This window comes from Mustelus asterias, chromosome 2, assembly GCF_964213995.1.
Source record: "Mustelus asterias chromosome 2, sMusAst1.hap1.1, whole genome shotgun sequence".
NCBI classification, from domain to species: domain Eukaryota; kingdom Metazoa; phylum Chordata; class Chondrichthyes; order Carcharhiniformes; family Triakidae; genus Mustelus; species Mustelus asterias.
Window position 1 is genome coordinate 72,645,895 of NC_135802.1, and position 27,445 is coordinate 72,673,339.

Below are 27,445 nucleotides of genomic sequence, written 5' to 3' on the forward strand. Positions count from 1 at the left end.
CGCTGATCGACCAGTGTGATAAGCTGGTATGACTGCATCCTCCTCGTGTTTCATCAAAATTAATCTCTAGAATTTCTTTCTTTTTGAAAAGTAGTCACAGTTCCTAAAGCTCTTTTCCCTTATTCAGGTTTTCTTCAGAGTCAGCTTTATTAACTGATGTCAGACTTTTTTTTATTATTCCCGTGATATTTGCAAAGCTTGCCTAGTATATATAGTATGCTGTCATTTTGTATTTGATTTATTTATTTTTATTTTTAGAATTGAGCTCAGCTGTTCTTCCACACTATGAGGAGGTTGGCATATGTTTCAAGCAGTTGGAAGTTGAAAACAGTAAGGTGACTGGGCAATGGCCTTCATTACATATCAACATGAATAACAAGGTAATTTATTACATTGTAACTTCAGCAACTTTTATTGATTTCTTTTTGACTGTATATATTATTTCTTCTTAATCATTTGTTTCCCTGTAGGCAGTATAGTATTACCATACCTCAATCGATCAACTTGAGCTGTTTATTCATAAGCTTCCTCCCCCACTTGGGGATAGGGATGCATAATGATTGATTTAGTCTTTATATTGTCATTAGTCATGATTCATGCACAACAGAAATTAAACTCAAGTCTAAATTTTCAGAAGATCATTACATTTCTGAACAAATTGTGCCTCATTGTAGATTTTGAGATGAAAACCATTGGAGATTAATAACATTTAAAGCAACCTCAATAGATTAAGTTGATGGACTGAGAAATAACAAATTGATATTAATGTAGGTAAATGTAAGCTTGTAACATTTACATAGAGTAAACAAAGATAGAAAAGATCTAAAGATTGCCAGCAACCACAGAAGAAGATGGAATTAGTGTGTGAGGCATCTGGTGGACGTTTAACATAGTGGCTTCACTGTTGTTGATGAAATGGAGTAAGTTTTGACTTAACCAGGAGCAGGACATCATTCGGGCATGGCACCTTCATGGAAAGAAAGGCGAATATGGAGACGCAGAGCCATTTGTCAGTTTTGCTTAATGGGAGCTGTTAATAATCTCACCAAGATTTATCCTAGGTGAAAATACATACCAAAAAAAACAGCAAGCATTGACTCCTTTGTTGGAATTTGTGAAAAAAAATCATAGCGTAACAAGAGCAGTGTCCCTATCACCATGCAATATGGCCTGCATGAGGTTTATGAAGCTGTTTCATTGACTGGAATTTTACCACCCGCCCACCACATGAATTGGAGCGAACAAGAGGCAGGACGTGGAAAGGTCCGTTGACCTTGGGCAGGATTTTATGGTTTCGGGACGAGCGAGGCTGTAAAATCCCACCCATTATCTCCTTCACAGTGACCAACCTCTTTACCAGTTTGGTATCAGCACAAATCAGTTGCCTGTTGAAAGTTAAATTTTCATTCTCCAGAAATATTTCCACGTGCCCATAAAATCTAGAAGTAAAATTCACCCACCTCTACAATTAAAGCTGCAAACCTTTCCTTCGCACGTTGCTGCTTGACTTGGTAATTATATATGACCAACAGTCAAGACTTGAACATAATTGGCAAAGTTAGTGGAAGCTTGGGAATTCTCGATGAGCTTGGATGTGTTTCTTGCAAGTTAGTGTTTTATTTTTCTTCATTCTTTCATGTGATATGGTTATCACTGACTCGGTCCACATTTATTGCCCTATTTTCCCTTGAAGTGAATGGCTAGTTAGTCATCTGGTCCAACTCCATGAAAACTGTGGAGGAGTAGGAGATACCTATTTCTGCAGTGGAGCCACTCAGGCCAGGAGTGAGGGATATGGGCTTCTGAAGTAAGCAGCCCACATTTTTCTAAGGCACTCTCAAAAATCTCTCAGCCTGGGAATGGGGTCGTGAATCCCAAAATCAGGAACCACCCACCATTTATAAAGAGCACCAAGTCAACCCAACTCAGTTACAATCCAGACTGACTTGTCTCCTTCGTTTGATATCACAGTTTTTCTCCTTACAGTTTTAAAGATAAGTAACAAATGAATTATGAGTTTGGTCAGTGTTTTTCATTCTATGTTAGTCGTAAAAATAAATTTTTGTCTTTCCATTTCCTTGATTCATTTGAAGAGGATTAGCAGTGACATGTTTTCAGGCCTAATAGGGGCAACTGGGGTTTAACTTGCTCCTCAGGCTCCACTGGCAGCCGTCTCTTGAGACTGGTGGTGGGGGAAGTCTGTGTCAGGAATCCGAACTGGGAGCTTGTATCCGGTGACCTTTTGGCAGAAAACTGCTTTCAACTTCAAAGGCAGATTTGACTTTGATATAATTTTCTGATTAAATTAGACATAGTTTTAGGATTAATTTCCTCAGAAACTTTTATGGGCTCTTTATTTTCTGGCATGGCATCCTCTCTTTTGCAAAATAAAAGTATTGTCCCTACCAAGTTAGTAAAACTTGCTGGAATGGTCTTCCAACCAATTTCAGTCAGAACAGCCAGATTGATTTCCCTGATAAAAGACAAGATCATATAGACAATCAAGTCAAAAAATGCTAATATGTTGACGGGTTAAGTACAATGGGTGGGATTCTCCAATCTCATCCGTTCCTGTCCCGATGCCAGCGAGAATGGAAAATTTGGCACTCAGCAAAAACTCCATTCACTGCAGCGGCACCAGAGAATCCCAGCCGCAGATGAGGTCGGAGATTATTGGCAAATATTGTATATTTAAAAATTGTTGGGGACTCACAACTTAGTAGTATATATAAACCCTTTTATAACAGTGACCACATTTACCTGAAATAACCTATCATGTCTGTACAGGGTGCTATAGAGAGGATTTTGATGTTAAGCTTCGCTAAATTTCACAACATTTGTCTCATCTCAGGAACAGGCCTGGAGAAGTTAGTTCCAAATTCAGAATAGTAGAAATCTTGCCATTATAGCTGGACATTTCTCGCCTTACTAAAAGGAAATGGGACCCCCTACAAACTGAACATTGGAACAAATTCACTGAAAATATCAGGTCCTATGGATTGCTGCCAAAAATGTTTTCTGCTACCCTCGTAACTAAGGTAGCACCCGTTCCTTCCCACTGAGGTGGTACATATACACTGTTTAGGTAATTTGCCAATATCCATTGAGGTATTTTCCCCATCCCACCATTACTGAAATTATCTTTGCTAACCAGCTAGCCGGCCTCCCTTTCTGTATCTTTCCTTTTGTCTCCTGCGTCCAGCGCCTGTGCCTTCTCCTCCATTCTTTCTACCCACTCGTCTATACTTCTAACTTTCTTCTCCTTCCTTTCACTTTGACCCAGTTGTTCTCCCACTCTCTAACCCTGTTTGGACCCGAGGACAGCACTTGGTCATGTGTGGTGCTGTGAGAATTTGACTAGTGATTAAAATTCTCATTGATAATCAGAAGAAGAAGAGCCATGACTGAAATGTAATGTAGTCTGGAAATAGGTTCATAAAATGGGAATAGATAATGAAACTCAGCGATATAGTTCCAGGAGATGTTGGCTGGGGTTATGAGCTTGTATGTTACTAATGCCTGGCTGTCAGTTACTCTGTTCCATGCTGAAGATTTTTTTTTCTGGAATTTGGCTGAGGTTTGAGCTGAGTACATACAGATGAAAATGAAATATCCGCCTCTGTTCAGAGAGCAGCGAACCAAAGGGCAGCGAGCACTATGCAAGAAGATGCAGAATAATTTTAAGACAGGATCTATTTTTTCATAATTACAAATGTCAAACAACATCAGACCAAAGCCAGATTATTTGTACAGCATCTGAAGGATTCACATCACTGTTATGTTAGGATTTGAAAGTAACGAGGTGAACCAAAAGAATTATTGTTTGAAGCTTAACTGGAAACTTAAATGTTGTTAATATAAGAACGAGGTAGAGGCTAGCTATTCTGCAGCAAGTAACTCGCTTCCTGACTCCCCATTGCCTTTCCACCATCTACACAACATAAGTCAGAGGTGTGGTGGAATACTCTGCACTTGCCTGGATGAGTGCAGCTCCAACAGCACTCAAGGAGTCCCAGGACAGATCTGCCCTCTTGACTGACATGATATCCACCACCGAAACATTCACTCCATTCACCACCTGTGTAGTGGCAACAGTGTGTACCATTTACAAGATGCAGTGCAGCAGCTTGCCAAGACTCCCTTGACAACACTTTCCAAATCTGCAAGCTATAGCACCTAGAAGAACAAGGACATCAGATGCATATGTGTGAACATCGCTTCCTGCAAGTTCCCCTTGGCAAGTCACATACCATCTTGACTTGGGAGTATGTTGCCATTCCTCCACTGTTGCTGGGTCAAAATTCTGGAACTCCGTCCAGAGCACCATGGATGTACCCACACCACATGGACAGAATTGGTTCAAGAAGGCGGCTCACCTTTACTACCTCAATGTCAATTAGGGATGGATGATAAATATTGGCTTTGCCAGGAACACTTAATATCCATGAACAATTAAAAAAAATTTGATTTATAAAACTTTATGGAACAAAAGATGAAAAGGGTGATTATGCTTATAAAGTGAGCTAATATTCAAATGCTAGCTTATAAATTAATGGAACCTGTTTGCAACCACCAGGCTGAGGAAAAGAAGCTGTTAGAGAAGGGGTTACATTCTCCTGCATCACCCTCTGCTGTTCCTGATCAGATGAAGAGCAACATCATTAAAGCTCAGATGGATGCTGCACTGAAGGTGGGAGCCCAGGTGAAGTATTACATTTTATAATCGATTTTCTGCAATCACACACTGTGCTAAAACAGTAGCTTGGCTATGTAAGAGTCTTATAACAGCAGAGATCTGAGATATTTACAACTGATTCATAGACACAGAAACAAAATCCTGCATGTAGCACACATCCTTTCAAAACCATTGCATGCTAAAGGGCCTCACACATACCGCAAGTAAAATTAAGTCTTATCTGTTAAATTACTAATCCAACACTTGGGACACTAATAATGAAAAGTATTAAAAGCAGTTCAAATATAGCTACCAAAAGCTAACAATTAAACACAAAGCTAAGAAATCAAATGCTCATTTCACCCCCCCCCCCCCCCCCCCCCCCCCACCATTGGCAGGTGATGGGGTAGGATGCAGTTTAAAACATTAAAATCAGGCATTGCCGTCCCTTCAAATTGTAAAGTGCAGAAATCTGGCCAGGGTGAGACTTGCAGAAAAAGCAGATGGATTTAATTAACATACCATCGCCATGACCTAATGACAACAATGACACGTGACTCACATTAATAATATGTGACGGGAAGGCCCAACTAAAGGGACTCCCAGAAGCTGATCCAATAAAAACTAATCCAATGAAAACAAAAACTGGTGGAAATACTCAGCACGTCAGGCGGTATCTTGGAGAGAGAAAATAATTGACATTAAAGGTTAAAGATCCTTCATCAGAACTGGATAAAGTTAGAGATTTAACAGGTTTTTAGCAGGCACAGGGTCAGGGAAAGGAAAGATGGGTTGGAAGGCATTGAGGATTAATTACAAAAGGGATGATGATGCAAGATAAAAGGGCATGCTAATGGGGGAAGTAGAGAAACAAAAAAGTGTAGAGTTTGGAGTAGGTGTCATAACCAAAGCAAAACCGTCACCAATACCTACCATGCAAACAAAGTGCGGGCAGAAGATATGATTTGAAATTGTTGATGGAGTTTGAAATGCTGTAAGTGACTAATGAAGAAATGCTGTCCCTGGAGCTTTTGTTGAATTTTGTTGGAATAGTATAGGAGATCAAGGGCAGAGAGTTTTACGTAAGAGTAGGCAGAGAATTAAAATGACTGTTAACAACACAGATAGTGTACTGAAAATCTGCCTATCTGAAAAGACATTTTGTTGCCATGTTTTACCAAACCCAGCTTGGAAAGTTGCCAAGTATTGATTGCTTTGTGCACTGGACATCTCCCGCATTTCTTGAACCTTGATCCCATTCGACCAAGTACAGCAAAAATATAAACAGAAAATGCTGCTAAGCTCAGCACATCTGGCAGAATCTGTGGGGAGAGAAACAGCTAATGTTTTGAGTCCAATATAACTCCTCTTTGTATCAAACTTTTAAATGGACCTACCTGATATTAAGTTGATCTTTCTCTACACTCTAGTTATGACTGTAACACTGTGGGGGCAATTCTCCCACCCGCCGCACTAATTTTCCAGTGTTGTAGGGTGGGAGAATCTCAGGGCCGGGCACGCGCGGGATTCGCGTTCCCACTGCGAGCGCATCTCCCAGCGCCGGATTTCTGGTGCCATCAGATCTGCGCTGGAAACCGGCAGGAAGACCAGGTAAGTGATTTTAATATAATTTAAATCTGTTTTAACGTAATTATTGGGTCTGGGACTGAATTCTCCGAGCCCACTAGCCTCTCCCGCTCTGTCAGAATATTCCACTCTAGCAGAGTTTACAGTAGGTCCCCATTTTCGAGGAACTATGGGGACGACACCGCTGGAGTGAAGGGGGGGGGGGGGGCAATCGGGCCCTCTGAAGGTATTGGGCGGTGGGGGGGGGCTGGTGCTCCCTGGGCATGGGCACCCTGGCAGTGCCAGCCTGTGCCCCCCTGGGGCACCTTGCACTGTCCGGGGGTGAGGCTTATGGGAGCAGGGCCTGGTGGGGCAGGGTTTAGGGGAAATCTGTGGGGTTCCCGCTGCCATTCTGCATGGGGATTGATGGGCGCAGGAGGGAGGCCAGCAATTTGGTGGGGGGGGGGGTGGGAGTTCGGCCTCCCAGGGGGTCTGCACTGTGGAGTGGGGGCGCTGGAGATCAGGGCGCTCCGGGACGGGGAAGGGTGCCGGGAATGGGTGGGGGGGCTGCGATCAGGCTGTGGGAGGGTTGGGGGACAGCATTGCGGGGGTCCCGGGCTGGCCAGCAAACAGCAGGCTGACGGTTCGGGGCCATTGCGCATGCGCAGAGGCTCGCTGGTTTCAGCCTCCTGGCGGGAAGAGGCTCAGCCCCCTGAAAGCTAATGATATTCACGCTGGTGGCCTCTGCAGTGCACAGAGTGTGGGAGATTCTAATGTGAACTCCCACTGAAAAAACCAGTGTGAATTACTCCAGTTTTCCTACGAATTCAATACTTCGAATTCTTTTAGGAGAATTCCCCCCAACATTCTGCACCCTCTCCCTTCCTTCCTCCCCTGCATACTCTATGAATGGTATGCTTTGTCTGTATAGCAGGCAAGAAACAATACTTTTCACTGTATACCAATAATGTGACAATAATAAATCAAATCAAATCTTTGCAGTTATTTTGGACTTGAATGTTAACTCTGCCAGCGGGATTATACTGTATAATATTGTATTAAAAAAAACAAATAGTTTTCAGTTACAACTGCAGGATATTTGTAATGTCATTTTAGTTTGATTTTTTCTCATTTTAAACAGGATGTGTAGGGAAGTGGGGGAGGCATGTAAGAGCTATTAAATTCAGTGTGTGAGAGGTATATTAATATCAGCAGAGACGTGGCCATTAACTTAAAGTGCTTTGCAATCTTTTCAGTTGGTTTTCCTGCATCCCCTAATCACTGAATTAAGGTGGTCGAATTTGAATGGATACATTTGATTGTTTCTCTGCAAACTGGCAAGTTCCAAAATTTAGACATGATTTAGTCCTGAATTTGCCGGATTTGAGGAACTTAATCTGCATTGCAGTTATTTAAATTCGGTAACCACCTTTGAGAGCAACTTCCCCACTTGCCCCTCTGTTGGAGGTAGTTGGGGTTCAGGTCTCCATTTTATTTTCTATTTTAGTCCTGCCCCCTTCAGCCCTGGCCTGTCCTAGAGAGGGTGGGAGGTTAAAACTACCTCTGCAGTCTCCATTTCCAACACTGCTAATGGATTCTAATGAGCGTTCAGCAAAAATGAAAGACCGGTTTACAGTCTATGTTGATGTTGTCTCATGTATGATTTTAGGCCTGAACTAATTGCAAACACTGTATATAAAGTTAGTGTTGGATTAATGGATGGAAGCATTGGCTTGGCTTTTCTGTGCTCGCTTATCCTGAAGGCACTTGACCCTGTTCTCAAAATGTCAAAATTGCTTGATAACAGAGACTTCTCCATTTGAATTTGCTCAAGGCTGTTTTTTTTTCCCCATGTATTGGGATCCAGATTGCAAGCTCTGAGGGTGACATTCTGTGGTGCCTGTTCCCATGCTCAGCTGACTGTAAACTGTGGAATGCAATTGGAATGCAAATTACATGACTGACCCAGCGAAACTGAGCTCTGATGAGCAAATTCCCCTACACTATTAGACAAAAGAATTACAGAGACACAGTTCTGCTAGACTTGAAATGTATTGGGAAAGGCGTAAAGGGAAGAACTTGGCTGAGGGTCCCCAAAATAAATATTAACTCTTCCTCAAAGAAGATTACAAAGAAAGGAAGATTACAAAGCATCAGTCAGGCTACCAGGGACCATGTGGTTGATGGGGATGCATACTGAGTACATGGACATGTCATCACCTTTCTCTTGGGCAGTAAAATGATATACTCCAACAGTATCACAACAATCAAACATGACCACTTTTGTAATTTAAATTTATAAAACGTGAGAAAAGTGGTGCTCATGCAGAGAACAAGATTCTTAAGGTAATTTGAATTTAGTTTAGTGATCCTCCCTGTTATTCACTATGGAAACAATTCAAAATAACTCTAAAGAATCAAGCTTTCCGTGACCTCTGTTGATCAAAATCTGGAAAATATAAATCCTACATATGTTTAGTGATGGTTAGTTGCTCTCATGATCAGGACAACCACCTTTCACGATGTTTCTGAGACTGAAATGATAAAAACAACAATCCCTCACTCAGTCTCTTACTTTCTTCTGTTTCATTGTGTATTTAGCGTCACCAGCTTTAGGGATTGTATGATGCTTGAGTCTGTAGTTTCTTAAAACCATTACTTTTTATTTACAGCACTTATTTACACATGCAGAGCTCTACATGATGTGGTGCAGTGGGTAGTGTCCCTGTCTCTGTGCCAGAAGCTCAGGTCCCACCCCAGAACTTGATGGCCAACGAAGATGTGTTCATAACGTGGCCAAATGGGTTGAGTATCAACCTGCAAAATCCTTCTAACATGCCAATGGCAGGTGGTGAGAACAGGAGAGACTCCTGGTCAGCCATGCTTGATACAGAGTGGCATTCTCAAGTGATACCCTTTAACAGCAGGCAAGTGACCTGTAAGGAAAAACCTCACAATGGGAACAGATGAAAGTCTGCCTTGTGCGCCACTAGGTGTGGGAAGGGTAACAACAACCTCTCCACAAGGTTCAAGTTTCTTCTCCTTTTATAACTCTGTTACTTCTCATCATGTGATCTGACATCATTATGTATGTTTCTATGTTTACCCTTTCCATCTTCCACTTCAGGATAACAAGAGGTGGTGCTTGAAGCAAATGTGTATTTAAATCACAATAATTCCTATTTAAATTGATAAATTAACCTGAAATTATCTCTTAAATTGTACAAAAGTAGAGATGCATTTTGAGTGAGACAATTTTAGCTACCACACTGTCAGTTAAATCCTTTGAAAATACCTAACTTCCAAAGTTATTTTGCTAAGTATGTATTTACTGCAAACTGAAAACTCTCTCAATCTGAATTTCACTGGTGAAAAAGCAGTTTAGGACTTTGTAATTACTAGAATGTGTTGGCAGGTGCACCAGTATAAGCTAGCTTTCTTTTACTGTATCACATACAGGTAGATAATTTGATACCGCAGCACTTGGTGGAATGTTGCTTCGTTCACAACTTGTCAGACAACATTTCTTCTTACTTGAAATATGAGTAGTCTTGTTGATGAGATGACATTGCTGATCTGTTGTTACAAATGTGAAACAGAACAGCTGATCATTACCTGTCCAAAGCAAGGAGGCATTATTAACTTGCAAATGTGACAAAACAGTGGGCACAAAGTATTGGTCATCTCTATGCCGTTATTCATTGAGTCAGCAGGCACTGTACCAAGTGTTTTAACCATGGATGCTGATCCAATGGGACTTGGTAACTTATAAACTTCAGTTGAAAAACTGATATGGAAACTAATTTGGTGTTAAAATTGCAGGTGGATCTTCCAGTTCCGCCAATGGAAACCCACGGTTGAGAGTGCAAACAATGGGAAACCCATTGACAGCAGTGGGACCACAAGATCTTGCCGCTAGCCAGCGGCGGGCTGCCTCCACTGCTGCGAAACACTGGTGGGGGGTCATAATATCCCACCCTGCAGCTTTTATCTATGAACTGATCCTAACTAAAACCTTCACTGAATCAATATATTTGTATACCACAGCATTGAAATATGCCTTGAAAATCTACAGAGCGCAAGATTACTTGGGCAACCTGAAAGCTCAGTCAATAGACTGTTTAATGGCCCTTTAATTGTCAGCAAGTGCAGCTCCAACTCCAGCACGCACCCACCAACCTCAATATCGCACACATGCACAACAACATTGGGACACACCCCCAGCATCATCTCGCATAATTTTACATGTGTTCAGCTCAGATGGGGATCTAATGGAGTGCCATAAAATTCTGGCCATAAATTTTGATATAAACAGCTTGCCTCATAAAACGCTCAAAAATTAATTGTTTATGCAGGTCCCACATTTCTGTATTAAAATAATTTTCCCTTGTAAAATAGTGCCGATTGGAAAGAGATTTTGCCATTGTGATGGAATGGCTAGTCAATGACCTGCACAGTTTAGCAATCCGGAGCAAAATTGTGATTAAAACATCTTTCTGCTATTTTTTAATCATCTGGAAAAGCAAGCCTACGTCCTTTAGTGCCTTTCGACTGAAAAAGGTACCTTCTTGATAAACAGTCTTTTTATTTCCTGTCAAGAAAGACACCAAGCTGCTTTAATTGCAGGTGTTCATAATAGAAAAGGAGCAGTTAGTTGTTAGCACTTTTAAGTCATCACCTGTCTTAAATAACAGCTTTCAGAATTCAATCTCCAGCTTGTCCCAGTCTTTTGAAAATAGCGAAAAAACTGTCAAATCCACATAGGATGAGCTTCACACCCTTCTCTTTCTGATACACAGATGCTGAGAAATTCTGAAACAACACTTTCCCTCAAAGCATAGATATAGTTGGAAGCTTTGTCCAAATCTCTGCTGTAAACATATATAGCTCAGGTTTTGCTGTCATTCCACTTACAGCTGTTCGCAGACTTTTAGTGGACTTTTGTGCAGTAACTTAGCATAATAAGAGATCCATTTTAGCACTACATCCTCTAAAGCAGGTCTGGGACCTGTGTGAACAGGACAGGTTACAACCAATCAAATTGAAGAATCTGGAAGTGTATTAAAGCATTGAATTAAGTGCAAAATACAAAAGGCAAAATAAAAAGACTGACACATTGCCATTTAGAGACAGAAAGAAAAAATTTTTTTCAAAAATCACCAAAACTAAATAAAATTGGAAAGAAAGAGACTTCACGCTTATAAAAGTAAATTTCCTGTGTCAGAGTATTTGTTTGATTTACCAAATTGTTACAAATTAATTTTCACTTGAATAGACAATACGTAACTTTTTCTGGCAAGTTCAGTCGTTAAATACAGCAACTTACTGCCTTTCAGATGTTTGAATCTTCTATGGGATGTGGACATCGCTGGCTAGGCCAGCATTTATTGTCCACTCCTAATTACCCTTGAGAAAGCGGTGGTGAGCTGCAGCCCATGTGGTGTAGGTACACTCACAGTGCTGTTATGGAGGGAATTCCAGGATTTTAACCCAGCAATAGTGAAGGAACAGCAATACAGTTACATGTCTGGATGGTGTGTGGCTTGGAGGGGAACTTCCAGGTGGTGGTGTTCCCATGTGTCTGCTGCCTTTGCCCTTCTAGATGGTAGTGGTCATGGGTTTGGAAGGTACTGCCTAAGAAGCCTTGGTGAGTTACTGCGGTGCATCTTGTACATGGTACATGCAGCTACCACTGTGTGTTGGTGGTGGAGGAAGTGAATGTTTGTGGAAGGGGTGCCAATCAGGCAGGCTGCTGTGTCCTGGATAGTGCCAAGCTTCTTGAATGTTATTGGAGCTGCACTTATCCAGGCACTGAGTGTTTGAATGCCAAATCTCTCAACAGGGTAGCTCAGCTTGTTGAGGGACAGGACATATTGGACAGTAACTTCCTGATTTCTGTTTTTGACTGCACGTGTGAACACCAGAAGTTGCTAAAATTTTCAAGAAGCATTTGATATGATGCCACAGAAAAGGTTGTTGGATGAGATTTGAGCTCGTGGGATTGGGAGTAATTATTTTGTTGGGTTGAAGTCTGATTACTTGACAGAAAATGGAGTAGGATTGAATGGGTCATTTTCAGGTTGACCCATTCAGGGTGTAACAAGTGGTTTGACGTGAGGATATCTGCTTGGGCCTAAGATAATTCAAATCTATCGACGGGTTTCAATGGTCCTGTCCACCAGTGGGATTTTCCAGTGCCACAGATGTCAATGGACAGTTGGCTGGTGACACCAGAAAATTCCAATCTATATTAACAATTTAGGTGAGGGAATCCAACTTTTCTAATGATAATAAGCCACATGGGTATCTAAGCTGTGAGGAGGAAACAAAGAGGCTGCAAAGGAACAGAGGCATATTAAATAAGCAAGCTAGAAGGTGGCAGATGCAGTACAAGGTCAGGAAATGTGAAATTAACCTCTTTGGTAGGGAGGATAGGAAAGTATGATACAAATATACGAACTAGGAGCAGAGGTAAGTCATTCAGCCCCTCAAGCCTGCTCCATTCAGGATCTTATATACTTCAATCAAGTCACTCCTCACTCTTCTTAACTCCGACCTTTCCTCATCAGACAACCCGCTCATTCCAGGTATCAATCCAGTAAACCTCCTCTGAACCATCTCCAACACATTTACATCCTCCATGAAATAAGGAAACCAAAACTGCACATAATGGGTGAATTTTCCACACAACCTGCCATCTGTTTTACTGCAGCAGAGGTGGCCCGCCATTGGGATCTTCTGGTCCTGCCGTTGTCAATGATTTTTCCCGTTGAATGCACCCTTACTGCTGGGAAACCCACGGTGGGAATGCGCCATCTGTAGGACCGGGATATCCCGCCAGCATGAACATTCAGAAAATTCCAGCCAATACCGGAGGTGTGGTCTCACCAATGCCCTGCATACCTGAAGTGTAACATCCTTATTTTTAATGTTCAATTCCTCTCATAATAAAAGATAGCATTTCATTAGCCTTCTTAGTTACTTGCTGCATCTGCATACCAACATTTTGTGATTCAGGCACTAGAACATTTAAATCCCTCTGCACCTCAGAATCCTGCAGCTGTTCTGTTTAAGTAACATTTTTTTATTCTTCCTGCCGAAGTGAACAACTTCACATTTTTCCATGTTATACTCCATCTGCCAGATTATTAACCTACTTATAGCCATCTGTAACCTCCTTACGTTCTCTCCACAACATACTTTCCCACTTATCTTTGTATCATCTGCAAATTTAGCTATCATGCCTTCACTCCCCCATCTGTGTCATTGATATAAATTGTATAAAGTTGATGCCTCAGCACAGACCCTTGTGGGACTCCACTTGTCACATCCTGCCAATTAGAAAAATAACCATTAATGCAAACTCTGCCAACCAGCCAATCTTTATTCTATGCTAATTTGTTACCTCGTGCACCATGAGTTTTAATTTTCTGCAATAACCGTTGATGTGACACCTCGTCAATGCTTTCTGGAAATATTTTTTAAAAGGTGGGGGATCAATAAAGTCTGATATTTAGATGGGTTTGAGCATCCATGTACACAGCGTTACTTCAGTTACAGAAAGCAATGAGAAGACAAGTGGTTGTTCACCTTTATTTTAAGTGGGTAGGAGTGTAAGAGCAAAGACGTTTTGCTGCAATTAAAAAGGGCTTTGGTAAGACAAAACCTCAAATGCTGCATATGGTTTTGATCTCCTTTCATAACAAAATACGAACTTGCTTTCCAGGGCCTACAATCAAGGTTCAGTACATTGAATCCTTGAATGAGAGGGATCTCCTGTGGAAAAATGATTGGAATGAACCAAAGTGCTCTGGCATTTAGTGGAAAGAATGGTGATGTGATTGAAATGTATATGTTTTTAGAAGGCTTGATAGGGTAGATGCAAAGAGGCTGTTTCCCCTGGCTGGACTGATTGATCTGAGGATTCGTGAAGGGTATTGAATTCTGTGCACTCATCAGCGAACAACCCCACTTCTTACCTTGTGTTGGGGAAATTGACCTGAGGAACTCCTGAGTAAGTGCTGCTTGACAGCACTGTCAGTGACACCTTTCAGCACTCTGCCTAGTTGTCCAGGTATGAAAGTATTGAATAGTTTTCCCTATCACTGCAGAAGAAATTTAAATGCTATGACTAGTACTGGAAAATCATTCAACAGACCAGCTATCAGCTGGCAGGAACCCGAAGGTAAGCCCAAGGGATTCACTGAATCCTATAGTTGTGAAAACTTGGCTTTTGTCTTTTTAACTTACTCTAAACCATGTCTTTGCTACTTCTAGATTCTACGATTCCAAAGCACTCTTGGAAGGCCACCCATATTCTTCTCCTTTATAAACTTGAGGTCATCTTAAACTCTGCTGAATGTGTCCTTAATTGCACCAAGTCCCATTAATCCATCATCCCTGTGCCTGCTGGTCTACATTGCCTTCTGCTTAAGCAATACCAAATTCTTATTCCTTGTTTTCAAATCCATCCATGGTCTTGCCCCTCTGTAATGTCCTCAAGTGCAACCACCGTCCATGGCATCTGCGCTCATCTAATTCTGGCCTCTTGAAAATCCTTCACTTGGATTACTCCAGCACTGGTGTTGGTGCCGTCTTGGCCCCAAGTTCTGGAAATCCCTTTCCAAACCTGTATGCCTCTCTACCTCTCATCCTTCCCCTGAAACACTCCTAAAACCTCTTTGACCAAGTGCCCTAAAATCACCTGATATGGTTCAATGTCAAATTTTCCTTGTATTCCTTCTGTGAAATGCCGTGGGGCACCTCATAACGTCAGTGTGCTATATAATTACTGCTCGTTGTTCTGGTTTCAGTCAGATATGCAAAACCGGTATGGCTAGAATTGATGGTGCGAGCACTGGTCCCACATATTACAAATGTATCTTAGGTAAATAACTGAAATAACAATGAAGAAACCACGGCTCTGGGAGATTAAATCATTTTCTGTAGAATTAGTGTTCACGGTTCCAGATTGGCAGCCATTTATAACTTTGTCATTCCTGATTTTGACGGCCATATGACTGAGGTTGATTTGTGAGTGTATGATTGATGTGTGAAGAATATCTAACAGTAACATTTTCCAGCTGAAAGCCTTGAAATAACTGCAGTTGTTTCAGCTGTAGTTGGGCTACTTGCCTATGTGATATGTTCCAGAAAGAAATCATGCCAAGTTTATACTGCTTCTGCTTTATCACAACTATTTTTTACTAGCAATTGTGATAGCCAGTGAAGATCTGGGCAGATCAGTGGTGCACAAATTGCATTACTATCCTTAGAGGAGTTGTGTAGGGATTACTGAATGCTCAAAGCTTGAATGGATAGTTACGAGCAACTCCTGGGCTGCTTCTCTGCACTTCTCATACTAAATACATATATTCATATATATATTCTGTTACTAAAATTGGACCTCCAAAGATCATAACACATCGGGTACATGAAGCATAAGATAACTATTACTTCCTTGATAGTTCGAATCAATTTACCTGGATCTGGAAAGCTCTTTTTTCAGTCAGCACACATATAATGGGCCAAATGGCCACCTCCTTGGTCACAAAGCTCAGTGATTGAATTATAACCATCATTTCATGAAAATTTGAAACTTTAACAACAATGGAGTGGGTTATTTTTCCAGCAGCGTGATTCATACTTCTGCATTCCATGATATAAAGAAGTATTGGGATGGTCCATGTGCACACTGGTGCAGGCTCGGGCCTTCATGCTCTCCAGCTGTCCTCCATTGACCCAGACAAGCTAATTAATCCAGAGACTCCGAGCATGGCGTTCGTATATCAGAAGGAATACAGATACTGCCAACTCATGGCTGCCAACTGAAATGTTTAGTAATGTATTACTATTTCTAATTGCGGTTTTTTTCTTTCAGTTTAAGAAAGAGGAGCCAGTTCTGAGCAGCCACAATAAATCCCCTGGCACGCAGGTGGATGGTGTAAGGTCAGTCAAAGTCTGCATTTTATTTTTGTGTGTCTTCTCAAATCCTCCCATGGGAAAAGGTTCCACAAAACTAAGAGCAGCCCAGCCAGCATTTGGACTTCTTTCTGCCTAGCATTTCAAGGAGTGCCACCTTTAGTTGGAGAATATCTATCATATGAGGTCATATTTTCTCATGGTTTTTTTTTCCAAAACGTTTTACAACCAACCTCCCCAAAGAACCATGCTTCTTAACTCGGACTGCTGATGCCACTAAGTCTGAGAAAAAAAAATCTATTTTACCTCCTTCCCATCTGTTTCAGTAATGAGATGGCAAATGCACAAAGTGCCGCAAGATTTTAGCCACCTGAGCTCTGTAGTGTTGGGAATGGAGGCCTAAGATGTACTCTCTCTGATAGACAATTTTATGCTCCGCCATTAGCAGGTCCTTAGGCAGGGTGTGGGAGCGTGCAATTAAAAGAACAGGATTCCCTCCGAGCTCCTGCCCATCTGGCCAAACATTGATTTTATGCAGGCAAGGCTTGAACAGGAAGTTCACTCTTCAAGTGCTATTTCCCACTCAGCTTCAAATTTTAAGCGGGTGGGAGGATGGTGGGGGGAAGCCCAAGAAAGAACAGAATTAGATCCAGGACGAAGGTGAGTGCCTCCATTAGAAGCCCCCTTCCCCCTTTATCCTCAGCTTCTCCCTCAAGACCCCAGTTGCCTCCTTTGTTCCTTCCCCCTCACCACCCCACCCCAGGCCTTCCCTATCCTCTCCATCCTGGGATCTGTTGAACTTATCTGGGCCTCCGGTGCCCAGGCATAGGCTCCAATGTCATCCTGCCTTTCTTTTTCAGTCCACTGTGGCTGCAGGAGCATCTCTCTAAGGTGGGAATTCCTCCTGAGTGAGAGGCGTGAAATGACTGGGGGGCACTCAGAGCTGATGGGGATGTGTTCCCCATCAACACTTTGGATGATGGGAAGTGAGACACCACCATCCAAAAAATTCAGGCCCAACAGGAAACAGATCAGAAACCTGTGCACAAGGCTGGCTATGTGGGAAATGGAAAATTTTTCAAATATTCTGTGAATGATTCCAGAATGGCATATTATGCCGACCCCTTTATCTGTGATAATCCCAAAGGATCTTGTGGCTTTTTTGGATAGAGCAAGACCCCCAACAGTTTTTCTCTGCATTGATTTTGCTTTAAGTGGAGATCCTCGCCATCAGGCCCGTTTATAACATTTTCCTCTGGATGGGACGTTTCCTCGTGATGAGAAATTTATGAGCTGTTTAGTTCCCTCACGGCTCTTAAGGTTTATACGCAAGGAGCAAATGGATGGGTGATGAAATATCAGTGTTGGGAATACTGGAAATACAAATGTCCTTCAGGTTGTGCCAAATCTAATGCAAGGATCCGATTACCAACTTCTGGAATCAGTTACCTTGCCACAGCCAGAGTGAAAGGTTGGCTGGTTGTCGGACTGGTCGGCTTATGGCACTGGGCTGCAGCCATGGAATGGAGTGGAGGGGAGGGGAAGCGAGAGATCGTGGCTCAGAATGTAGACTGGAGCAAATGCCCGTTGAGATTGAAGGCTGGGGGTAAAGTTGTGGGGGTTATGAAGAACATTTGTGGTGGGTCAGAGGTAAGGTAGGGAGCAGAGGGAAGAGCATGGGAAAGATTCATGGCCGAGATTGTGGAGGGGATAATAAGCTGGGGATGACTTTGTATCCTGTGGAGGACAGCAGGAGGGCACTGGATCATGAAGAGACTGGATATGGTCACAGTGGGGTTGTGGTCACTGGGGAAGTTAACAGCATAGTTTGCTGGGCTGTGAGGAAGTACCCCTCCTTCTGGCCCACATGCATTACTGGAAAGACATTCATCCGCTCTTCTCACCTCCTTTTGTTTCCCATTCCCGGGAAACCTGGTTGACTGATAGGCTCCAACTTGATTGAAGTACTTAAGTTAGGGGCCAGCCAACTGGGAGCAGGCCAGCTGCCTAACCCACCTTTCCCACCTCCATCACAGCTGAAAGCGGACAGGATCATGAGAGATTGGGTTCATGTTTGACTTTTCTTTTTAGATTTTAATTTCACGCTTGGCTCAAATCCATCTGTTTTGGGGTTTAAAATTACCCCTGTACGTCCAAATGCTATTTTTTTTAAAAGTGCTTTGATGATTACCAGTGTTTAACATACCAATCCCTCAACCTCAGTAATGCTGCAGTACCTCACAATAAGTACCACTAGTGAGCTAATCTTGCTCCATTTGCCAAGATCACATTAATGTGTTTTTAATTTCTCTCTGTTTTATCTCCTATCTTTCTCTTATATTTTTGTTTAATTTTTCTCCCTTCTCTTTCTTCTTCCTCTCTTGTTTTTCTGTGACTCTATTCCTTCCAATTTCTTTTTTTTCCCCTTTTTCTTTCTGGTTTGCTCACTTCCTGAGTCCGTTTTCTCTCCTGTCTCTTCTCTACTCTTTCCTTTCATCTCCTCTCTTTCCCTTTTCCTCAATTGCCTGTGTGTTGTTTTACTCACCTTGAGAAGGCTACAGGACTGGGGGGGAACCATGGCCTGAATCTCGCAGTCAGTGCTGTGAACGAGGACTCTCCTGACCAGATGCTGTTGTGCATTTCTGAGTAGGTAGTTGGATGAGGTGGGTAGGTAGGTGAGTGGATAGGTGGATGAGGTGGGTAAGTGGATGGGTAGCTGAGTGAGGGGTTAGGTGGATTAGATGGCTGAATGGGTGGCTAAATAAGTGGGTGGTGGTTGGTAGGTAGGTGAGGCAGGTGAGTGGATAAATAAGTGAGATAGTTAGGGGGATGGACATTTGGTCAGGGATAGTCCGGTTGGGTGAGGTTGTCAGGCCTGGTCGGGGTTTAGTCAAGAAGGTGTAGTTGGGTCAAGGAGTTAGTTAGGTCAGGGGCTGGGGGTAATTTGGTGGCCATTGGGTAGTTGGATTGGGCAGAGTGTAGTCAGGTTGAGTTGAGGATGTAGTCGGATCGGATCAAGGGATTGACGGGTAAGTTAGGTAGTCAGCTGGCTGGGCTAGTCAGATCAGGGGAGAAGTTCCATCAAGGTTGGGGCTAGTTAAATCAAGTCAAAGGGGCAGCTGGGTGCTCAGGATTAGTCAGGTTGGAAGTTCATCAAGTGGTCAGGGGGTGGGGGAATAGTTACCCAGGTGTTAGACCAGGTTTTACGCTAACGTTTCCTGGGTAACCATCAAGATAAGTTGTGTGGATCTGTTCCAAATCTCAGAATCTAGCTCAGAGTAGAGACATTGTGCAGGGAGCTGGGCGGTATGGATTTGTCCATCTGATGTTTAAACCTGCTGGGAAATTCACACATAGTTCACATGCCAGGACTCCCACAGCGTCCTGACACACACCTTCCAATGATCCAGAGACTGCAAGATTTGGGCCTGCATGTTGAGTCAGGTCAGATAGCTGATGGCTAAGTGAAGTAACTCACAAAGCTAGTGAGAAGGTATATGGGAGAGAAACATAGAAAATAGGAGTGGGCCATTCGGCCCATCAAGCCTGCTCCGCCATTGAATGTGATCATGGCTGATCCTCAATCTTAACACCGCATTCCTGCTCTCACCCCATACCCCTTGACCCCTTTAGTTTCTAGAAATTGACGTATTTCTTTTTAAAATACATTCAGTGACTTGACCTCCACCTGTGGTAGAGAATTCCACAAGTTCACCACCTCTGAATGAAGACATTTCTCCTCACCCCAGCTCTGAATGGCCGACCCTGTATCCTGATATCATGACCCCTTGTTCTAGGCCTCCCGCTGCCTGGGGAAACATTATGCCTGCATCCACAGCATTCCTGCATTCACTCTCCCCAGCCGTGTCAGAATTGTATACATTTTAATTATATCCTTCTCAATCTTCTAAACCACAGTGAATACAGGCCTAGCTGACCTAATCTCTCCTCATATGATAATCTGTAATCCCAGGAATCAGGTTGGTGAACCTTCACTGCACTCCCTCTATGGCAAGTATATCTTTATTTAGGTAAGGAGACCAGAACTGCACACGGTGTTCCAGGTGCGATCTCACCAAGGCCCAGTACAGCTGCAGTAAGACATCCTTGGTCTTGTCATAGAATCATAGAATCCCTACAGTACAGTAGGAGACCATTCGGCCCATCGAGCCTACACCAACCACAATCCCACCCAGGCTCTATTCCCGTAACCCCACATCTTTACCCTGCTAATCCCCTGACACTAGGGTCAATTTATCATGGCCAATCAACCTAACTCGCACATCTTTGGACTGTGAAAGGAAACCGGAGCACCCAGAGGAAACCCACGCAGACACCGGGAGAACGTGCAAACTCCACATGGACAATGACCCGAGGCCGGAATTGAACCTGAGTTCCTGGTACTGTGAGGCAGCAGTGCTAACCACTGTGCTGCCCCAACTTAAATGTACTCAAATCCTCTTGCAATGAAAGCCAACAGACCATTTGCCTTCCTAACTGCCTGCTACACCTGCATGCTTGCTTTCAATGACTGGTTGTATGAGGACACCCAGGTCCCTTTGTACATCAACATTTCCTAATCTATCACCATTTAAATAATATTGTGCCATTCTCTTTCTCCTCTCAAAGTGGATAACTTTCACACTTAACCCAAATTGCATTGCACCTGCCATCTATTTTCCCTCTCACTCAACTTCTCTAAATCACCCGAAGCTTCCTCACCACTCAAGTGAATCTGGTTTTGTGCCATCAACAAACTTGGAAACATTACACTTGATTCTCTCATCCAAATCGTTGATGTATATTGTGAAGCTGGAGCTCCAGGCACTGATCCCTGCAGTACCCCACTAATCACCACCTTCCACTCCAAAAAAGACCCATTTATTCTTGCTCTGTTTCCTGTCTGCTAACAAATTCTCAATCCATGCCAATATATTACTTCCCGTCCCATGTGCCTTAATTTTGCACACTGACCTCTTACGTGGGACTTTATTGAGGATTGGACAGCACACAACAACAGTGCGAGTTTGACTCTGGCTGAATTGCGCAAGTTTGAATGGCTTAGAGAGACGTCACCGAGCTGAGGAGAAGAAGTGCCATGACTGACCGAAGCTCCAACTACTGTCCCCTCCTCCCTGTACCAATAGTCATCAAAGCCAATTTATTTTTTTGGATCATCATCATGTCACACATTCATACTTCAACATTGCCGATTTACAACAAGTGTGAAGCCTAAACAGGATGTCCCAGTTTCAAAAAACTGAACTCGGGTTATTGATGCTGTTAATTTTCTAAGATGATTGCCATAATAATTTGAAGTGACTACTATCTGTATTAAAATACTGTCTGACTGAATCACAACCTGGACCTAAGCTGTTAGATTTTTTAAAAACTACAAAAAATTAGTAGTAGTCGAGATTCTGCACCGTAACAGCATATTTATATCATGTTTCATTTTCAAAGACCATACTGTAATGTTACCACTAGTACATGACCATAAACTAGGTTTTTCACTATTCCATTACCTTATTTCATTGTTTTTTTTTAATATTGATGCACTGATTCTACCAAACCTCTTCAGTCACAGTCAGTGCTGACAGCAGCTGACAGCTTTCACACATTTAAGTGGATATCTGTTGGATAATATGTTGTTTATTAAGCCGAACCCTTTCCCCGTTTTATCATTGGGTTATACAAGCTGATTTTTCTTTCTCTCTGTAAGCCTCTGTTTTTCTTTTTTTAAGTTGTCATGGGATATTTTTACGTATTGGAAATAGCAATTTTTGATGTTTGACATTGCTTTTGAATGAGCATTATTTATGTGGATCTATGTAAAGAGAAACAACCGAATCCAGTCCAGTTTCTTTCAGTTTATGCACAATAACATTTAACTGCAAAGACTGCCCTCTGCAGTCAGAATTCAATCATACAACTTTATTGCTCAGCATAAATCCCTTCAGAAGATTAATTTACTAATTAGAAGTAAGAGACAGCAAAAAAAAAAAGGTTTAAGACTCGAGTAATTCTTTTAAAAACATTTCTGTCCTGATGGCCTCGAGAGAAGAGGCCCCACTTGGCTTATTATTGTCCCGAAGTTCATCCCTATTCTGAGCTAATTTAATTTGGGTGGCCGATTGGCATTGCTGTAGTTGGCTTCTGCAGCTTGGAAGGGGAAAAATCAGCCAAGGTTCCTGCTGTCTGTTGCTATGCACGGATCCCTGTTGGAATGTGCCTAACGTGTGGCTGCCAGAATCAGGCACACTTGTTATGCTCTTCACAACCTGCAGTCACTGTGGCCCTGTGTGTAAAGAAAGGTTAGGTGCCCTGCAGAGCTGCATCCCAGAAGGAGTTATTGCCTTCAGGAGCAGAGGACAGAAATGGAAGGAAAATAGACAAAATGAATGATACTTGGTTTAATGTCTCTAATGTTACAGTTTACTGTGGTACTGCATCCTGTGGTACTGACTCAGGCAGACCAGAAGCTCCTAGGTTCATACCCCAGGCTCTGGGGAGTTTGCCTATCTTAGATTACAGCCAGCAACAAGCATTCATATAACATCTTTCACAGGTGCCTCTAAGAGTAAGTAAGTGTAGGGTAAGTAATGAGCATCTCACCCAAGTCTCCAAGACTGAGCTCTATGTAAGATACATTCTTGTAGTTTTCCCAGGCAGCACGAATCAGAAGTTTAAACTTCCTGGGTAATTACAGCGCCTGTTCATGCGTCACAACTTCCTCAAAGTCCTGATGCGAACCAGCAGCACAAATTCAGTCCACTGCCAATCTCAAAACTGGAGTATCTGGTCCAGTACCTCCTCATGTGGCTCAGTGTTATACTTTGTTTCATGATGCTGCTGTGATGTGCCTTGGGATGTTTCATTACACTGAAGGTGTTAAATAAGTATAAGTTGTTGTTGGTTTCTTCACATTGCTAGAGTCTAATACAATGAAACAGTGTGTGTATCCCTCCTATATGGACCTTGTCTGTTTGTTTTCAAAAAATAAGCATTACATTGACCATCTTTTTGAACAATACTAGGTCTTTGGATCCATCACAAGATAGTACACCAGTAAGTGGAGTTCAGGAGAAACAACGACCAAAACCTTCACGCGTAAGGAAGCTTACAAGACAGTACAGCTTGTGAGTCCTTTGTAAATGCTCACCAATAGCTCTTAACAAGTTCTGTTAATTATGTTAAATTTGGCTTGTTTTAGCACAATGCTTCGAAAAGAAAGAAAATAACTGAAGATTTGTATGTACAGATTAATCCCATTGCATGTTCAATGTTTGAATCTTTCCAATCCCAAATGCTGGTTGTTGTGACAGAAGGTTACACTGCATGCATTATCCAGTGTGGAGGTAGTGTAGTGAAATTCTGCATTCAATGCTAACAGAAGGGTGAGTTCAGTATATTGAATAGCTACAATTTAAGTAGGTTTGGTGAAATAGCAAGGTTTAGTTTCACACTCCTGAGTCACAACATCATGTTGTCAGTCTTGGCTCTGAGATTAGTGGAAGCACTGGCAATACCTCACTGCAAACTGTGTGGGAATGAAAAACACCGATCAGCATTTGTACTTTAGTGTCTGCAATATATCTGGATGAATAAATGTATTTGCCCTTTGGCAATGTAACTCCCTTGCGACTTTTACACTTCAGTTTCATAGGGCATACCTATCCTCTCTATCTTTCGATAATGTGAAACACCAGATGGTTAAAAGCTGTCACTATTAAGCTCTCTGGGAGTATAGAGTCTGGTCTTTGTTGGCCACATCAATAGGAAACAAAATCACACAAAGCTTATTTCAAAAAGAAAATTTCAAAACACAGCTGCTAAAATCTAAAACATGAAGAGGATGATAAGTGAATTATAAAATTAAAATATTACACATGCTGAAAATTTAAAATTAAAACAAAAATTGCTGGAAATAGTCAGCAGGTCTGACAGCATCTGTGGAGAGAGAAACAGAGTTTAACATTTAAGGTTGACAACCTTTCCCTATTGTTAAACTCTATCCCTCTCGCAATGAGGGACAACATTTCATTTGCCTTCTTAATTACCTGCTGCATCTGCAAACCAACATTTTGTGATTCATTCACAAGGACACCCAGGTCCCTCTGCAAAGCAGCATGCTGCAATTTTTTAACCATTTAAATAATAGTCCAATTTGCTGTTATTCCTACCAAAATGGATGACCTCACATTTACCAACATTGTACTCCATCTGCCAGACCCTTGCCCACTCACTTAAATTATCGATATCCCTTTGCAGACATTCAGTATCCTCTGCACATTTTGCTCTAACACTTATCTTAGTGTCATCTGCAAACTTTGACACACGACACTTGGTCCCCAACTCCAGACCATCTATGTAAATTGTAAACAAGTTACAAGTTAGTTCTCTACAGTTTTCCCTTTGCGGAACCCAATTCCTCTATACTATACTTCAAGATCACATTCTGAATTGCCCTTTTGCTAATCGTTTCTGTGACTCTTCATGTTCCTTTGTGCAAACTTCTACTTTCTCTTGCCATTCAAAACTCTTGATTTTCATTTCAGCCATTTCATTTCTCAATATTCTCAGTAAGATTTGATTTGATTTATTATTGTCACATGTACTAACATACAGTGGCATTGTTTCTTGCTATACAGACAAAGATGCTATACATAGGGAAGGAAAGGAGAGGGTGCAGAATGAAGTGTTAGAGTCATAGGCAGGATGTTGAGAAAGATCAGCTTAATGCAAGGTAGGTCCATTCAAAAGTCTGATGGCAGCAGGGAAGAAGCTGTTCTTGAGTCGGTTGGTACGTGATCTCAGACTTTTGTTTCTTTTTCCTGATGGAAGAAGGTGGAAGAGAAAATGTCTGGGGTGCGTGGGGTCCTTAATTATGCTGGCTGCTTTTCTGAGGCAGCGGGAAATGTAGACAGAGTCAATGGATGGGAGGCTGGTTTGCGTGATGGACTGGGCTTCATTCACTCTGTAGTTTCTTGTGGTCTTGGGCAGAGCAGGAGCCATACCAAGCTGTGATACAACCAGAAAGAATGCTTTCTTTGGTGCATTTATAAAAGTTGATGAGAGTCGGAGCGACATGCCTAATTTCCTTAGCCTCCTGAGGAAGTAGAGGCGTTGTTGGGCTTTCTTAACTATAGTGTCAGTGTGGAGGGACCAGAACAGGTTGTTGGTGATCTGGATATCAAGAAACCTGAAACTTTCAACCATTTCCACTTCACCCCATTGATGTAGACAGGGGCATGTCCTCTACTGCGCTTCCTGAAGTCGATGACTATCTCCTTCATTTTGTTGACATTGAGGGAGAGATTATTGTCATTGCACTAGTTCACCAAATTCTCCATCTCTTTCTTGTACTCCGTCTCATCATTGTTTGAGATCTGACCCACTACAATGGTGTCATCAGCAAAATTGAAAATCGAGTTAGTGGGGAATTTGGCCACACAGTCATCGGTGTATAAGGAGTATAGAAGGGGGCTGAGGATGCAGCCTTGTGGGGCACCAGTGTTGAGGATGATTGTGGAGGAGTTGTTGTTGCCTATGCTTACTGATTGTGGTCTGTGGGTTTCAGGCATACAGTGCTTTTCCTCTTAGTTCCTTGATCTTCAGCTCTGCAGTCTCTTTCTCATATCTCTTGGTTAGCTTCTAGAATATTGAACATTTGCTGAGCCTTCTCTGTCAACTGATTCTTTAGTTGTTTCACAATGACATTAAGTTCATTTTGCTTCTCTTTGTAACCTTCCAGAGGAACCAACTTTGACCTAAGGGATTTTTGTAGCTTGTGAAGGTCCCTGAACATGTTTTCCTTGTCTTTACAAGGCTTAAGAGCTCCGGCTTGACTTTTCTTGTAATTCAACGGTCTTCTCCACTTTTTTCTGGTGTTCCTGCATGCTGCTATTCAAGGTAGCTGTCATTTATTTGTGCTGCTGAAGAATTAGGGATAACTTTTGCATTTAATCTTGAAGGACAATTAGCTGTTCTCTCAACTGTTTATTTTCCTGATCAGCTCATGCCTGCTCACTCTGCATTTCAGTGTATTGCTTTGTCACTGCTGATAGTTCCAACACAGTTTGTTAAACATCTTTTCTAACTCCTCATGTTTTTCCACGGATTTGCGTTGCTTAGTCAAAGAGTCTTTCAAGGTAGCAAGTTCTTTAAGTACACTTTCTGCTTGCTCTTGGGCTGTAACATATTTCTGGTTGAGTTCTTCCACCTCCTCCTTGGAATGGAATTCAGAGTTGTTATTTCCTCCTTGTGCTTTTGAAGAAGTCTGCACATAATTCAGATTTTAACTTACTGCATTCTTCTCGACATTCAATCCTTTTTCTTTCAATGCCTCTTCTGTACCCTTGTGACACCTCGGAAATGTGTTTGTTCAGATCTTGAACAGTTTGATTCATTGAAGATTTTAGTTTATCATGCATTTTCAAAGACACACATTCTGCTTGAATCATGTCTTCCAAGTCTTCCAATTCAGCTTTGATGCAAACATTTTCTTATATTATTTCTGTCATTTCTTTCTCTGCCTGCAGCAGAGCTTTGTCCTTCATTTTGGTTTCACTGTTGGCCAGTTCTGCCTCTGGTGAAGTTCTAGCTTGTTTCAGTTCTGTAATTTTGTTGTTCATGGCTTCATTATCTGCTCACAGTTTGGAATGTTCTCCAACTTTACCTTCAGCCAGAGCCAGGTGGCTCATCACTGCCACCTGCTGTTGCAGTTTGGGTAATGTCTCAGCCTTTTCAAAACGATTTATGTTTAAGTCTTCCAGTTGCTTCTCAGCCTCCTCTTTCCTCTGCACTGAATTATTTGTCTCGTGCACTTCATTGTACTGATGTGGTCTACTACCATCGCGTGGTTTGTTTGAATATTGTATTTTGCTCTTTAATTGCTTTACTGTTTTGCTCTATCCCTGTTTGCTCCACCACTTGAAGATTAAAATACTTGTCAAAGGTTTTTAATACAATACCTTATATCAGGATTATTTCATCGGCGATTTCACCAAATAAGTATAAAAACATTTATATTTTAACTTCCTCTGATTTCCTACTTAATCCTGATGTGCTCCTGTAATCTCGAGTCATAGAGGTTTACAGCATGGAAACAGGCCCTTCGGCCCAACCTGTCCATGCCGCCCTTTTTTTAAAAAACCCCTAAACTAATCCCAATTGCCCGCATTTGGCCCATATCCCTCTATACCCGTCGTACCCATGTAACTATCTAAATGCTTTTTAAAAGATAAAATTGTACCCGCCTCTACTACTACCTCTGGCAGCTTG

General features: G+C 42.1%; 1 protein-coding gene across 1 annotated transcript in view; it reads left to right on the plus strand.

Annotated features, from left to right (window-relative positions):
• Positions 1–264: 264 nt before the first annotated feature.
• Positions 265–27,445, plus strand: part of LOC144508802 (uncharacterized) — a 61,942-nt gene continuing 34,761 nt past the window's right edge. The window contains exons 1-4 of the mRNA XM_078237071.1: positions 265–380; positions 4,577–4,702; positions 16,122–16,189; positions 23,200–23,301. Coding sequence (XP_078093197.1) covers positions 369–380; positions 4,577–4,702; positions 16,122–16,189; positions 23,200–23,301 — 308 coding nt within the window. The 5' untranslated portion in view covers positions 265–368. The remainder of the gene's footprint in view (positions 381–4,576; positions 4,703–16,121; positions 16,190–23,199; positions 23,302–27,445) is intronic.